At 45.8% G+C, this 16,814-nt stretch overlaps 1 protein-coding gene across 2 annotated transcripts in view; it reads left to right on the top strand.

Moving 5' to 3' along the window:
* Nucleotides 1–16,814, top strand: part of Ubac2 (UBA domain containing 2) — a 148,260-nt gene that overhangs the window by 129,756 nt on the left and 1,690 nt on the right. For both annotated transcript variants that reach the window (XM_021203330.2, XM_029541619.1), the window contains one exon: nt 2,766–2,888. In XM_021203330.2, coding sequence (XP_021058989.1) covers nt 2,766–2,888 — 123 coding nt within the window. The remainder of the gene's footprint in view (nt 1–2,765; nt 2,889–16,814) is intronic.

Genomic DNA, 16,814 nt, shown 5'->3' on the forward strand with positions numbered 1-16,814 from the left:
CTGTCCTGGAACTCACTCTGTAGACCAGGCTGGCCTCGAACTCAGAAATCCGCCTGCCTCTGCCTCCCAAGTGCTGGGATTAAAGGTGTGCGCCACCATGCCCAGCTGATTTATTTTCATTTTGTATGTGTGTATTTTCATGTCTGTTACATGTTGTGAACATTTTTTTTTCTGTTTTGTTTTTTGAGACAAGGTTTCTCTGTGTAGCTCTGGCTGTTCTGGAACTCCTTCTGTAGACCAGGCTGTCCTTGGACTCACAGAGATCCACATGAATGTTGGGATTAAACGTGTGCACCACCGGAATTATGTTTGTGTGGATATCTTCTTTTAGGTTTGTTGAAAGAAGATTACTTTCTCGCTTTTTCTAAGGTGTAGTTTCCCTCCTTGTGTTGGTGTTTTCTCTCTATTATCCCTTGTGGGACTGAATTTGTAGAAAGATATTGTGTAAATTTGGTTTTGTCTTGGAATATCTTGGTTTCTCCATCTATGGTAATTGAGAGTTTTGCTGCGTATAGTAGCCTGGGCTTGCATTTGTGTTCTCTTAGGGTCTGCATGACATCTGCCCAGGATCTTCTGGCTTTCATAGTCTCTGGTGAGAAGTCTGGTATAATTCTGATAGGCCTGCCTTTATATGTTACTTGACCTTTTTCCCTTACTGCTTTTAGTATTCTTTCTTTTGTACATTTGACTATTATGTGACAGGAGGAATTTCTTTTCTGGTCCAGTCTATTTGGAGTAACTTGGTCAAGTAAGAAATAAAGAAAGACATTTAAAACTTTTTAGAATTTAATGAAAATGAAGGTACAACATACCCAAACTTATGGGACACAATGAAAGCAGTGCTAAGAGGAAAACTCATAGCTCTGAGTGCCTCCAAAAAGAAATTGGAGAGAGCTTACACTAACAGCTTGACAGCACACCTGAAAGCTCTAGAACAAAAAGAAGCAAATACACCCAAGAGGAGTAGACTGCAGGAAATAATCAAACTCAGGGCTGAAATTAACCAAGTAGAAACAAAAAGAACTATATNAAGAATCAACAAAACCAGGAGCTGGTTCTTTGAGAAAATCTCAATCTCTCTTTTTCTTTCTTTCTTTTGTTCTTGATTTGTTTTTTATCAAATATAGTCTAACAGGAGTCAAACTGAAAAAGAAAACTTCAGTTGAAAAAATTGTCTCCATTAGATTGTCAGGTAGGCAAAAGATCACTGAGTATTTCCTTAACTGATGATTTTCTCTTACAAGTGCCATCCCAGAACAGCTAGAGAAGAAATCAGTCTGCACAAGATAGTAATTCTATTCCTTCATCACCTCTTCTTCAGTACCTGCCTCCAAGTTCATGTTTGATTTCCTGTCCTGACTACCATTCATAATGTACTGTAAAATATAAGATGAAATAAACTCTTTCCTCTAAAAAAAAAAAAAAAAAAGGTGTGCACCATCACGCCTGGTTCATGGACATTTTCTTTCAATTAGTTTGTCTATGTTAACTTTGTCATTTTGTTTTAGTCACAACAGCTCAACTTTTAATAAAATTTCTACTGGTGATAAAATCATTTTAGCAATCTTTTTTATATTTTTGTGTGAGAAATCTTTTCCTATCACAGTGACGTGGAAGTATCCTCTAAAGGCTCTAACAATCTAGCTTCCAGTGTCCTCGTCTAATCTGTGGAACACATTCCACATGTGGTCAGAAACAGAAGTCTAACCTTACCGTTTTCATGGTTTTGCTATCATCCCAGTCCTGTGCCTGAGATGGCCTGGCTCCCTCTGTGCTTGGTTTTGCCTCTGGTTCCTTGACCTTTCTCTTTGGTTAGCTGGCTAAGTCTCAGCTTGCTTCTGCTGTTGTTCTTCACTTGTCTACTTGTTTCTGGTACATTAGGATTTCCAATTTTTTTCCTTTTGTATTCAGCCATGGACGTGTGTGTGTGTCTGCCTGTCTCTGTGTATGTCTGTGTCTACATGTGTGTGTATACATGTATGTGTGTGTATATACGTGTATGTGTGTGTGTGTATGTTAAGTATGTTTTTTGAATGTTTTAGGTCTCCATGAGGAGAAAAGTTTTCAGACTGACACATTCTATAAATTCGCAGCAACTCTAAGACATCTAGAAATAGACCTTTTAAAGTTAATAAATTCAGAGATCTGCACACAGCAAAAACAGGTGTTTTCAGAAAGCACCATGTCATGTACTTTTCTTCGGATTTGAAGCCAACAGTGGATTTATCTTTTACCTTTGGTATCCACAGAGGCTAGACTCAATAAGTTATTGACCTTCACTTGTGAACCTTTTGCCCTTTGCTCTGTAGCTTGTCATTGGGTATAGACTTCATTACAACCTTTGGTCTTCTTGTACCACTGATGCTCAGAAATGAATACATAGAAAATGGGCTGGTAGTGTCTGAAACTGTGGCTTTCTTCTTACTTCCTTACCTGTCGTGTCTGTGTCTCCATCACACCCTGCAGAACCTTGAACTCCTAAGATATGGCTGTGGCCATGGCCAGTGTTGGGCCAGGGTCCATGAGGCTGAGCTGTTTAGGAGGTCTAGTCTGCATGTTGCCCTCTTGTGCCAGTCGCACACACACTTGGCACAGCCTAGAGCCTTTTCTCCCCTGTGCCTGTGGCAGGGGCTGGCTTTATCCTCTTGGTTGAGGGTGGTGCAGCTTTTCATGTCCCAGCTGGGGCTCTGACTACCTAGGGAGGCTCCATAGGCACTGCGGATGTCTGCTGCTTTCCTGATTGACCTGTGTTGCTCTCTTTGTAGGGAGGAATGATCAATTGGAACCGGCTTTTCCCCCCTTTACGTCAGCGACGAAATATCAACTATCAAGATGGACCTCGGTCTGAGCAGCGAGCATCTCCTCCCTTGGAAGTTTCTGAAGAGCAGGTAACCAGTGGCACCCATACTCAGTCCAGTCTGCGCTGCAGGCTTGAAGCAGTTTTAGGGGACTGTAGAGATGATAAAGTGCCTGCCATGCAAGCCCAAGGACCAGAACTAGATTTCCAGAACCCATTAAAATGCCAACATTGTAACCCCAGTTCTGGGACGACAGAGATAGGATGGTCTTAGGGCTTGCTTAGGCAATCCAGGCTTGCCTAATTGGCAAAACTGGGGTCTCAGCAAAAGACGGTCTTGTCTCAAAAACCTAGATGGCCAGTAGCTCAGGAAGGACACAGAAGGTTGACCTGTGCAGGGGCAGGCTCGTGAGAACACGCACACGGGGCCATGTGCTCCTTCTGCCTTAGCTCCCTATACACACCTGTCATCCTGGTGTGTAGAAGGCGAAGGCAGAGGGTCTGGACTTCCAGAGTTGAGAGAAGGTAAGAAGAGAGCAGCGCCTTTGTGAGGCTTTTACTTTTATGATTTTAAAACAAATCTTAAGCTTTTTCTTTGGGTTAATTTTCAGTGGTTCAGGAACTGTAATTCTGCCACTGAGAGCATAATGAAATTAGCATAGCATGGGGTCTTTCTGTGTGCTTGTGTGTGTATGTGTGCGTGTGCTCATGGTTCCGCCGTGGTGAGGGTCTCGCCGTCGGGGAGGTCTAGCAGCAGTGGAAAGCAGGGCAGCAGAAGTAGGAAGTGTTCAGACATAGGCACAAAGCACAGAGCACAAACTGGAAGCAGAGTGAGGCTTTCAATTCCAGATCCCACCCTTAGTGACATACTTCCTCCAGCAAGACTTCACCGCCTAAACCTCCGCAAACTGTCACTAACTGGGAACCAGGGTGTTCACGTGCCTGAGACTGAGAGACACTTCTCATTCAGACCACGGTGCTGATACTGATAGATAAATATTACAGAAATATGTAGAAGAAAGAAAGCAAGTTTCCACATAGTAGAAAGGACCGTGTTTTCTTAGAAACCACAGCTTTACAACCATAATAAACATTAATTCAAGGAAAAGTCTTTAATATATGAAAAATCTAGCTTTCTCTATATTCTCAAACTATTTCCTCATCGATAAGATACTTACTTGTTACAAAGGAAAATTATATCCACATAGTAAAGAAATTGGGTACCACCAATTATCAAAACTAACATTACCAGTAATGGAACAAAGAAGCACAGTATTTATGCAATGAAAGGGACTCAAAATACAGCACTTTACTCAACTTGAGGAACCCGCGTAAAGTATTCTTTATAGCCTGATTTCTTCATATAAGCCTGTATTCCTCATAAATTAAAATGTCAGAAAGTGCTACAGGTAAAGGAGGTGAGGAGGCTGCTCCACCTCGCTGATGTCTGTGGCCCGGGCTGAAGGTGCTGGGAGGGAAGTCTGCAGTGAAAGCCGTTTCTGTCAGTCGGCTGATGGTGTGAACTGTGGGTGGATGAGATTATTGGTGTCAGACTCCAGCTTTTCCAGCTGCACTAACAGTGGCTCAGGAGATGATGAAGCGACTCCACAAACCATAGCTGCTGCTCTGGGTGAAGAGCCAGCAGGATTTTTAGGGAACTTCTGAAGCTTCACGTTTGAAATTATTTCAAATGAGAAAAGCATTTTAAATTTTGTTGCAGTCCAAAACGTTGTCGTGATAACACTTGAAATATCCCTCTGCCTGTGCAACTTGCTTCCACAGCTGGTACCGCAGCTGGCTGCACCACCAGGCCAGCCTCAGACCAAACTGTCTGCTGTCCTCGCATGCTCTGTAACTCAGAAGGTCTGCCCACAGCCCTGCCATAGGCCTGGGCAGGTGCTTTTGGGAGAGCGCTGTCAGCTGGCCACCTCGGGCTAACAGTTGGTCAGGGGGCCCTTTTGCCTGGCAGTCTCTTGTCTCAGGCTGTGTTTCACTAACTCTTTAGGTTTTGGCAACAGAGGAACAGATGTGCAGCCAGAGTTCTTTTTTATTTGCTTATTGCATTTTTAGACAGGGCCTCACTTGAAGTGCAGGCTCATCTCAGTACGTGATCCTTCTGCTTCTGCCTCTTGCTGGGATTAAAGGTATGCAGTGCATCTGGCCAGCCAGAGTCCATCTGTCCTGTCATCTTCAAAAATTCCCTAGGCAAATATTATCCCAGAGAATCGGAAGAAAAGCCTAAATCATTGGGTATTTGTTGGATCCCTGTAACGACAGATTTGAGAATACAGTAATAGTCCTCCATCTTGGTGGAAAGAAACACCAAGACTCTGTTATGTGAGTCTTCGCCTGTGCAGCGCTGAGTCCTATTCTTCCGGGCTCCTTTACCCGTGGGTGGCATTTATAGGTGAGACCTTGGTTTTGGCAGTTTGAGGAGAGGAGAGAGAGGGGAATGTGAAAAGGAGTCATTTGGTCTGTAGGCTTTTTCTCTTAGTGAGTCATTTTTCCCTGGTCCTCCCAGAATGACAGGGGTCAGGTTAACCTGCTGACAGTCTCACTTCAAAGGAGCTATAGCTCTTCCCCTCTCTGCTGTGATATGACACCACCTCGTGAGGCCTGCCTGCCTTTCTCCACCCTCCCCCATCCTCTTCTCTTGCTAACCCATTTCCCAAACCTTGTGTTTCAACATTCCTGATTGGGTGCAGAACATCGGGGGTCTCACACACAGACTGTATTTGTAATGCACATGCTTGGCATGTTACTGTAGAAAACGGAGACAGTCTTGGTTGGGCGTGGCAGTGCACACCTTTAATCTGAGCACTGATAGATCTCTGTGAGTCTGAATCCCATGACTTCATAAGCCACACATTCAAAGAAACTGTACCTACATGAAGGCATCCTGTCACAAGTTAGCCACAGCCACAGACGCTAACACCACCTCTGCTGCTGCTGTACCTGTGCTGGGTCTGAGATTACAAGTTCTCAGAACTTAGCCTGCTTCCAGGCGCCTTTGCAGGTTTGTCTCTCATTGAAGAGGGCAAGGCTAGAGCCACACGTCAGGGTCTCTAAGCATAACCCCAAGAAGCCAAGGGACAAGATGTCTCCACCTGCCTTCTTTACGCAGACATGCAGAGAAGAGGTGAGACAGTCAGTCTGGGCAGTGAGTCCTGCTTTTCCCAAAATGGCTGAAGAAGCTCCCTGAGAAGTTAGTAGACAGGATGTGGGAAGAGCTAAAGTGTACCACAAGGAAGTGAAGGATTCTGGAGCAGCTCAGGGAGGAAAGAAGGGCATACATGCCTCTAGACGGTCTAGCTCCTTCCTGTTCTGATAAGAACTGTGCCCCAAGTCAAGTCCGCAGACACTGGCTTGTCTGTTGAAGGCAAGCTGTGGGGCACGTGATGCTGAGAAGCAGCCCTGTTGAAGCAAGACAGGTGCTAGGGAAGAGTGGTGGATATGAGCTGCAAACTGAACCCCGGGTAGATCAGAGAGGCTCCCCATAGCTGCCCGGAGGGGCGCCCCATAGCCTGGAGAGTGGTGGAAAGGGAACTTGAACTAAGGAAAACATGGTCTTGTATACATATATGAGAATTTATCAAAGCATAAATAAAGCCTGTCAAATAATGTCCTTTTTGTAACCAAACATACTAAAGTGTCTATCTCAAGAACTGCTTCCTCTTCCTCTGCCTCCCCCATACTTTCTTCTTTTTAATGCTTTTTATTTATTCTTGACAGTTTTATAAAAGTACATAAACTATTGGATCATCCCAGCCCCATCTTCCTTCTCTTACCCTCTCCCTCTTTCATGGGTTTTTTTCCCAATGATCCCCTAAGTTTAATGAAGGCCGCACACATAAGCATGGAGGTAGGGCGCTGGACTCCTTCCTGGTTACACCACTGCAGAAGAATTACTTTCTTTCCTTGCAGCTGGGAACTCTGGGTCATTCTTCAGCTAGGGCTGGGTTTGTGAGCCCCTCCCCTGCTGCCCTGGGATGTTGAGGGGGCCTGACTGCAGGGAGCCATGAGTGCTGTAGCAGCACCGGCTTTCCTTGACCAGGTATTTTTGATACCACACTCATGCTAAAAATCAGCAAATCATGTATGGTAAAGGAGTTTGTCACCTTTCCTGAAGACCTGAGTGATAGTCACGTGGTGGAAGGAGAGACCTAACTCCCACAAGTTGTCCTGTAACCCCCAGGCAAGGTTATAAGGGGAGTGCTGTGAGGGGGCCTGGCAAGGTACACAATCTTGGACCACGAATAAGATTTTAATTAGCAAATAATGAAAGGGGGGGGTGTTAAACTAGATTCTTTGGCCCTTCCTAAAGTTAGAAATCAACCTTTCAGGTGACGATTTACAAATGGCTTACCCATGCTGAAACTGAAGGGAACAAGAGGTGAATTTGTACTTTCTTCCTGTTCACTTCTAACTTCATTTTAGTCAGCCCAGTTATCGCTGGTCTGGACTACCCAACCCTAACAGTACTGGAAGAGTAGGCAGGAAGGTGGGTCTTTCCTGAGGACCTGCCACAAGCATGTAAACAGCAGAGCCCTTGTTATCCAGGAAGTAAGAGGAGATCAGATCAGGAAGACAAGAGCTGCTCTTCCCGAAAGGCCCATCTAGCAGCAGCATGGGGTGGGGGGAGCCTGCAGGAACAGCTAACTGTCCTGCTCGCTCTCACGCTCACAATAGAGAGGCAGAGCAGCCCTGGCCCTGCCATTCACATCCAAGTGTGCATTTGACCTAGCACTGAGGGCAGCCCAGCTGTGGATGGGGTGGGGCCACCATCTCTGTGAGATAGGGTGGGCATCTCCATCTATGAACATCAGAATTCGGGAAGTAAAAAAACCCAAAACACCATTTGTTTTTGACACTCGTAACTAGAGGGAAGTTAAAGAAACCACAATCTTTGTTGAGCAAAGCAGCAGTTGTCACTGAAGGTGCTGCTTCGAATCCTTGGGATGAGTGTCTGTTTTTGATGTGTAGCACAGAGGAGGTGAGTCGGGAGTGGAGAACAAAGGTGCCATTTTACTAGCTCCTTAGAGTGAAAGTTGCCCTGAGATAGGTAGAAGTGGACAGGTCATCAGAGATACTTGAAAAAAAAGTATCTAAAAACAAGGAAAATGAGGAAAGAAATGTGTCTCTGTGTGTCAGTCTCCTCCCTGTCTTTTAAAGAACGCGTGGGAGGGAAAAGTACAGTCCGCCTGTTGTCAGCTGACAGTGACCATGCTCCATCCATGTTCCTTTCTTCGGGTCAGCCAGCCACAGGCTTAACCGTGTCACAGGAGGCTGAGTAAGGCTCCTGCTGCCTGTGGGGGACCGTGATGAAAGGCAGCTGACTGAGTTAGTCTGCTCCCATGGTGGGAGAGGACTGGACACTAGCACAAATGCACGCCCAACCGAGGGAGGAAGAATCGGGGAGGCTCCCCCTGGTGTCCTGCAGATTCTATGGTCTCAGGCCCTCACCTTGGCCACAGAACATAACATAACCATTGGATATTCCGCTTGGGGAACTTTAATGACTGAATAAATAGTTGTGAAAGACTATGAGGGAGCTGGTGTTTTCTCTGGTGCCTATAACCCCAGAACTCAGGAGGCTGAGGTACAAGGATTGCTGCAAATTTGAAGCGAGCTTGGACTACATAGTTTAATACAGCCAGGGCTATGTTATGAAACCTTGTCTCAGAATTAGACAGACAGAGCAAGCAGAACAGTCTGGCTGAACAGTAATCATCCATGGTTGGATTCTAAACAAACCTGAGTAAAAGATGGGTTAGAAATTGGACTAGAAGTCTCACTGTGCACTAAGCTGACACTTCACGGTGGTTTTAGACAGTTCCTTCTGTGGGTCAGGGGGAAGGTACCCAGTGGGCTGAGGGGCAGCAAGGGTGAAAGGAACGGCTTTTTAGAAAACTCCATGGGGCATTTCATAAGTTTCCCATACAAATTGCTGTCACCCCGGCATCTGGTAATGATGGGATGCAGTTGTGTGGCCTGCTGGTGGCTCTGCCTCAGCTGGGAAACTGCTCCACTTCCTTAAGGAGCTCACATCACTGACCTGACCACCTCACCTCAGTCTGGGCTACTGTGTATGCCAGGCCAGATTGACCTAGACATTGTCCTTGTGCAGCACACAAGGTCATCAGCTATGTGGGAAATGAGAGCTGGTAGATTGCCAACCATTCCCTTTACCATAGCTCCATAGGGTAGATCCTTCACAGACTCTCTGATAAGCCTATACCAGGCTAGTCATCAGTAAACACACACTTGTCTTCTCAGCCCTGAAAAATACATAAATATAGAAGCCAGCTCTGACCAGTGGCTCTGGGTGGCTGAAGCGCCAGGCCTGATGCTCACTTTCAGCAATAGAAGACCCTTCAGTGAAGACCTGTGAAAACCTGACTCGTCGTCAACCCGGCAGTGGTGGACATGGGGTCATTCACGTCTGAGAAGGAGTGATCGCAGCGATTGCACACAAAGAAGGTGTTCATTCTCCTGGCAGACATTGCTTACAGGGCCGCTTGGCCATTCAAACCCGAGGGCCCCAGTGCGGTCTGTGCCACCTGTGCAGCAGTGTCTTCTGGATTCCATGTGTGTCATCAGTGCAGGGAAAGATCATAGACCATGTTGCAACGGTAGCCAGACATCTCTGCTCATCTATGTCAGCTCCAGCTATGACTTAGCAGCCCCTGAGGCTACTGCCTGTCAATAGCATATAGACCTGCTCCTGGTCAGGCTCAAAATGGAAGTGAGCTACAGCTCTGCATGAAGTGCGCGGGGTGGCAGCAAGCATAGGGAGGGACAGACTGGCTGGAGGCCTGGAAACATGCTCACATGCAATACACAGCAGGAGATGGACCCATCCAGCTACTGACCAGCCCAGAGACAGGCTTCAGCCAGGATAACTACAGAGAGCCACCTTACAATGTCATTGGAACCCAAGGTGAAAATAACCAGTCAGACTGCTTGCATCAGGCAGATTTTTCCCTCCTTATGATTTGTGTCTGGCAAACCTCCCAACCCCTTGACACTTAGGCTGATGGGACCTTGAAAGGGTAAGGGTGATGCTCGCTGTAAAATGGTCCCAAAGGGAAGGAGAAAGTCAATTCGAAAAAAATTAAATGGCAAGTTTGGTATTTTGGTATCTGACAGTGTAAACCACATAACTTGTAGATGTCAGAAAAATCTTTGCAGTCTGAGAAAACCAAAATAGCCCTGTTGACACAAGATGTCACTGAATTTACATCTGTGAATTTACATCTCTGTGGAGATAGAGCACCAGCCTCTGGAGTAGATAACAGTACTGAGGTGACCTGGGCTTTTAGTTGGGTAAGCTGATTAACCACTGAACACAGAGGACTTTTTCATGGGCTCAGAGCTCTATCTTTGATCTGGTGTGTCTAAAAACTGTCATCAGTAATGATTCAAATGAAGTTTGCAGTTTGCTAAGCATACTTAGGGGAGGTACATGAGAGGGATGATTGATGACATTTAGAAGGAACTCCTGAGTTGGCTGGAAAACAGGCAGAGATAGATGCCATCCTTTTACCTACAAGGTCACTGTAGGATTTGTGAACTCCCCTGAGTATGGCAGGTGAAAACTATCAAGTTTTTAGCAGGCTCCTGCTAACCTGCGCAGATGTAACACACACACACACACACACACACACACACACACACACACACACCCCTACCAGCACACACCCATGGAGTTGCACACTGCTTTGGGTACCTTGTTTTCAGATGACACAAACTGAGAAAGGATTGGGGTCCAGAGAATTGGATCCTGAGACACAGTGTTAACAGTTTAATGTGATTGCTGAAATGACCCTGATATAGCTGTCTCTTGTGAAGCTATGCCAGTGCCTGGCAAACACAGAAGTGGATGCCCACAGTCAGCTATAGTATAGAACACAGAGCCCCCAATGGAGGAGCTAGAGAAAGTACCCAAGAAGCTGAAGGGGTCTGTAACCCTATAGGTGGAACAACAATATGAACTAACCAGTACCCCCAGAGCTCGTGTCTCTAGCTGCATATGTAGCAGAAGATGGCCTAGTTGGCCATCAATGAGAAGAGAGGCCCCTTGGTCTTGCAAACTTTATATGCNCCATANAGGGGAATGCNAGGGCCAAGAAGTGGGAGTGAGCGGGTAGTGGAGCAGGGCAGGGGGAAGGTATAGGGGACATTCGGGATAGCGTTTGAAATGTAAATGAAGAAAACAGCTAATAAAATAATTAAACAACTTAATGTGAAATTCTAGTACAAGCTCATGCATTAAAGCTTTAATTACCCAGCTGATGGCAGTTTGTAGGCTCTAGAAGGAAGTGGGATCTAATCAGAAAGAGCAGGTCACTGGGAGATCAGGTCCCAGGGTGTCTTATCCCTGTGGGAGAGCAGGCCTTATGATATCTTGTCCCTGGAGGAGAACAGGGCCTTGAGTGTCGTATTCTAAGGGAGATCTAGCCCTTGGGTGTCTTGTCCCTGGGGGAGAGCAGGGCCTTGGGTGTCTTGTTCTGAGGGAGAGCAGGCCCTTGGGTATCTTGTCCCTGGTCCCTCCTGGTGTCATCCCCTGCCTCCTGCCTGCCACACAGCACTACCATGATGTCCTGTTCAAATACGTGGGGGCACAATAACCATGGGCTGAACCTTTTAAGCCTTGAGCCACAGTAAACCTGTCCTTCTCTAAGCTCTTTCTCTTGGGTGATCTGGCCACAGCTGTAGAAAGCTCGCTAACTTGGTACTAAAAATGGTGTCACTGCTGTGACTAAATCCTAAGTGTATGAAGCTGGTTTGTAGAATGAGCTAGAGAAAGCTTCAGATTCTGTAAATAGAGCTTACAGGGTGATTCTGGAGGAGAAAAGAAGGTCGGAATACCAGTAGGGATGCAGTGAAGGCCAGGCTGTGAGGTTGCTCTTGAATTGGGTCAGAGGGAATTCGTTACATTTTGGCATAGAATTTGTATTTGTCCTAGACCTGGGGTGTTGAAGCTAAGTGTAAAGTTAATTTGGTGGAGATATTTCAGTATAACATGGCACCCAAGCTGGAGCACAGCCTCTCCTCCCTGCTTCTCACCATATTTTCAGTGAGAATCGGGAGTGCAAAGCTGAGCAGGATTTGAAAACTCTCCAGTCCGGCCTAAAACGTAATGTAGAAAATTGTAGAAATAAAGGGAGTGGTTGTTAAAGTAACCAGTGGCATTTCCAAAGAAGCTGAGCACTTTTTTCCTGGGACAGCGAAAAACATGCCCTAAGAGCATATGTATTCTTCAGGGTTCTAGTGGAGCAGAACTCTTAAAATGTATGTATGTATGTATGTATGTATGTATGTATGTATGTATGTATACACACTTGTGAATATGTACATACATACACACACATATTTATGATTGTGTAGAAAGGAAAATGTATTCATAGGCTGTGGTCCAGCTAATCCAACAATGGCTGTCTACCAACAGTTTGCCCAGGAATCCACAAGGCTGGATATCTCACTCGCCTCAGTGAAGGCCGGTATAGACATCAATACCTAAGAAGTGAAGAAATAGGCTAATGCCAGTGAAGAGTAGGCTTGGCAGCAAGTCTTGTTCTCAGGCAGGCGGCAAAGAGAACCAGCTTCTTTCTCCCACACCCTTTGCGTGGGCTGCCAACAGAGGTGTGGCTCAGATCAAAGGTGGGTCTTCCCCTTCACATCAGTAAGAAAAGCCCTCACAGGTGTGCCCTGCCATCTGAGTTTTAGTTCATTCCAGATGTAGTGAAGTTGCCAGCCAAGAGTATTCATCACAGAAACTGACCAGACCCTACCCACAGCTGTGTAGGATGTAAAATTGTGCACTCACTTGGAAGACTTTCCCTTGAAAACAGTCTCCAGACTTCCTGCTTACACGGGGAGGGATGCCTGAGAAGATATCTCCCAGGTCACCAATGCTGTGGTCCATGGAGGTCCAGCAGAGCTTGGCATCATCCCTGTGCTGCTTCACTACAGGCAGGCAGGAGTCTGGCTAAGTCACAGTATCATCAGCTGAGCAGGTAGTGTGTTCAGCAATGCCAGGAACAGGGAACTTAGGTCATCTGTGCTAGGCAAGCACTTTACCAACTGAGACACATCCCTAGCCAGAGGAGTGGAATGTTGTAGCTTGAATCCAAATGTCCACCACGGTCTCCTGTGTCAATGCCTAGCTAGCAATGTTGGAGATGTTCTGTGAACTTTGGAGGTGAGGCTTGTCTGGAGGATGTCGGTCCATAGGACCAGATCCCTGGGATGCCCGGTCTCTGGTGCCTAACTGTCCTTTTCTCTGTTTCCTTTCTACAATGATAAAAACTATTCCTGCTCCACAGGCCTGTCCCTACCATGATGGGCCAAAGTAAACCTTTGTAAGGTGCCCTCTCAGGAAACAGATATGTAGGACCCCAGGGACTTCTGGTCTGGGATCCTTCTAGTCAAAAGAGACAAGGAAGGGGCCAGTGTCTAAAAGTCACATGATCGAGGAAGTCAGCAGGCCAGCAACAAAGGGAAAAGTGTCCCCCACCCCAGAGATAGCAGAGCAAAGGGGAGCTGCAGACCCTACAGAAGATGGGAGCCAGAAGAGAGGGGTGAAGAGAAATAATGGAGTCAATGGCCTCACGGAGCTGCTTACATAAGTGGCCCTCCTGTCCTGAGGAGTAGCCCCCTGTCCTGAGGAACAGCTCTCCCGTCCTGAGGAGCAGCCCTTACGCCAGGAGCTGAGCTGTATCCACATCAGCTCGAGGACCAGCCCACTATAGTGCCGAGCTTTAAGGAATCAACTCTGTCATTCAGACCACAGCCACAGAGAGAAATGCAGCCTGTACATGTGTCTTGGGAAACACCAACTGTGATCTAAAATCCCACTCATCCCCATTGTGTGCTCGGGGCCATAATTGAGGTGAATGGTACACAAGCTGGAACTCTAGCTTCAGTTCAGTGTGCACATGCTTCTCTGCCCCCTCAGCTCTTGCCTCTTTGAGAGAAAGGAGCTCTGGGTCACTTGCAGTCCCCTGTCCTGTATACTCTTGTAGTACTGCATCACAAAGACACTGCCCTGTCAGCCTCTCTTTCAGCCACTCCCAGGCTAGCACTGAGCAGGAGAGCAGTTCTGAGCCTGTCTTCCCATGTATAGTGTCCATGATCTTCAACCAGAAAGAAAACTTAAAATGGTAACTGAGACCTCAGATTTACCCCCTGTGTGGCAGCAAAAAGCTTGATATTTATGAGTCTCATTTCCTATTCATTATTGCAAGTGTCCTATGTTTTATTATAGATACAGAAAGTAATAGATTCCTGTAGGTAATCCAATCAATAAATATTTCTGTAATTTGTTGTGAGTCTTTTCTGTTTGTTTTTGAGACAGAGGGCTGGAGTCTTATATAGCCTAGGCTAGCTTTGAATTGACTGTAACAGGAGCTAGATATGAATTACTGCCCATCTCCTAAGGGATGTAACTATGCCCAGCCTTTCTTGGGAAAGCAAATTATTGCCAGGAGCTTCCCCTTCTGGAGAGGGTTGAGATGAGACACAGAGTAGGACTCTGGTGTGGCTTTAAAGACTGAGGGTCTCAGATGTTCTAATGAATTCTAAAAAGGCCTAAAAACTCTCTTGCTCATTCTGAGGGTTAAAAGCGTTTGCTTTGGGTGATTGACATCTGTAGCCCGGCAGCAAGGGAGTAAGTAAAGGGTTACTTGCTAGAGCCTTCTCCCTATTGTCCAGGTGCCTCTTGATTGTCAGGCTAGGGGGAGTTTGGAGCAGTAAACTATTGAACCAGGAGAAGAGAATCACGCTTACAAAAAGAAAAACCTTTACATAAACAAATATGCATAAACTCATATCAATTTATATACAGATTCACACATGCACATTTATACATTTCCATTAACACCCAGTTGGGCCCAGCTTAGCTTACATACATTCTCATAATTACTTACACACATGCATCCATACTTGCATATGCATTTGGAACAAAAGACCAAGCACCAATACAGAAAGAACTCACTCATTCTGGATGATCAATGAGCTCCAATCTTTATTGCATAGACAAAGAGTACGCTTCTACCCTCTTATTGCTAAATGAATTAAACCCAGGACTGTAGGAAGAAAGCTTTGTTCTCCTTTGTAAGACTAAGCCTGTCTTGCTGTTAAGGAAAGACCTGTTCTGCTCCTGCTGCTCTTTGCAGCTTTATTTTTCTCTTTCCCTCTGCATTCTGCACATTGTTCTCTTAATTTTTTAAGTCGCCTTATAATTTATAAGTTATTCTGCATTCTCCTTTTAATCTTGCTCTCTCCTCCTGTTCTGATGTCACAATAATGCCCTCACTCTCAATGCCTTTTCTCTCAATGTTGTGCCTTTACTTCTAAGTTCTTCTTGAGTTCAGTTCTGTCTAAAAGGTTCTCTTGTATACTGACTTTAAAAAATTATCCTCAATTCTGTTCTAAAATTTTCTGTTCAGATCTGACTAAAAAGTTCTCAGCCCAGTTCTCATTCTTCTCTTAGTCCTCAGCACTTACACATCTTTCAGAATACATGATCACATGGTAAAAAGTTCATCACAACTTTACACATAAAATGAAATCATAAATTGAAATAGAAGTTTACAACAGAGAATGTTTGCATGCATATCCATTAGGAGTAATTATCTAGATAAATTAAACATTCATCACCTGTCATGGCTCCACAGATTCATAGAAAGTTAAAAACCATAACTAAGTTATTGGTGAAGTTTTTTTATAAATAAACCCAGTCAACATTTTATCTTCTGTCCTAGTACCTATAATAAATCATTTGTTCCCTTTCTACGACTTTTGGTTAATGGTTTTACAACCTCATGAATGTACTCTGAGTAGTAGAAAATCTGGTTACCATCTAAGAGGCAATTAACTGATGACAGTTGAAGACACTAGTGCACTTGTTCGCCTGTATGTGCACACCTGATGTCCCAACTCCTCCCCACAGGATCCCATGAGACAGAGTGTGGCCTCTGATGAGTTCAGGCTGTTACTCTGGTGTTCTCAGAGCCTGGCCCCAGTGCGCCCCACTGCATCGGGGCCCCTGAAGCCCCATTTCCTCGTGTATTTTATGTAGCAGCTAATTTTGGTTATTAGCATGATTGAATTAAGAGACACTTAGGGCATTAATAGGGCCTCCCTGGGTGTGTATTCAGGCATGTTTCCAGAGAGGCTTAACTGAGGAGGGAATCCACTGTGGTAGGAGCACCACCCTCCCATGGCTGGGGCCCCATACTGAACAAAAAAGGGAAACAGGATGAAGCCAACTGACTCCAGCATTGTGTCTCCTGGTCCCGAGAGGTGCGGAGTCCCAGCCACACAACTCCACTGCTGACTATGCCATAGCCTCCTTACCTCTCCCATAAGTCACTTTTGTCAGAGCACCTAGAAATGTAACTAATTCGGCAAAGATCACATGAGATTTCCAGTTGTGCACAGAAAGCACTGGGAAGGTTTACTACGAGTCACCTCTGCTGTTTGGGGGAAGTGGATTTTTGTTGATTTTTTTTTTCCCCAGAGAGACAGAAAGGGAAATGAGAGGAGTCAGCCAGAGGACAACCTCAGACATCATCCTTGTAATACATAATATAGTCCACTGTACCTGGCATTTTACATGGGTGCTGGGGAATTAAACCCAGGCCCTCCCTTGCAAGGCAAAGCCTCATCTCCCCCTCCCCCTCCCCCTCCCCCTCCTCCTCCTCCTCCTCCTCCTCCTCTTCCTCCTCCTTCTTCCTTTTTTCTTCTTCCTCCTTCTTCTCCTTCTTCTTCCTCCTTCCTCCTCCTCCTCCTCCTCCTTCTTCCTCCTTCCTTCTTCCTTCTTCCTCCTCCTTCCTTTTTTCTTCTTCCTCCTTCTTTTCCTTCTTCCTCCTTCTTCCTCCTCCTCCTCCTCCTCCTTCTTCCTCCTTCCTTCTTCCTCCTTCTTCTTCCTCCTTCTTCCTCCTCCTCCTCCTCCTTCTTCCTCCTCCTCCTTCTTCCTCCTCCTCCTTCTTCCTTCTTCCTCCTTCTTCTT

This window comes from Mus pahari, chromosome 8 (genome assembly GCF_900095145.1).
Source record: "Mus pahari chromosome 8, PAHARI_EIJ_v1.1, whole genome shotgun sequence".
NCBI lineage: Eukaryota > Metazoa > Chordata > Mammalia > Rodentia > Muridae > Mus > Mus pahari.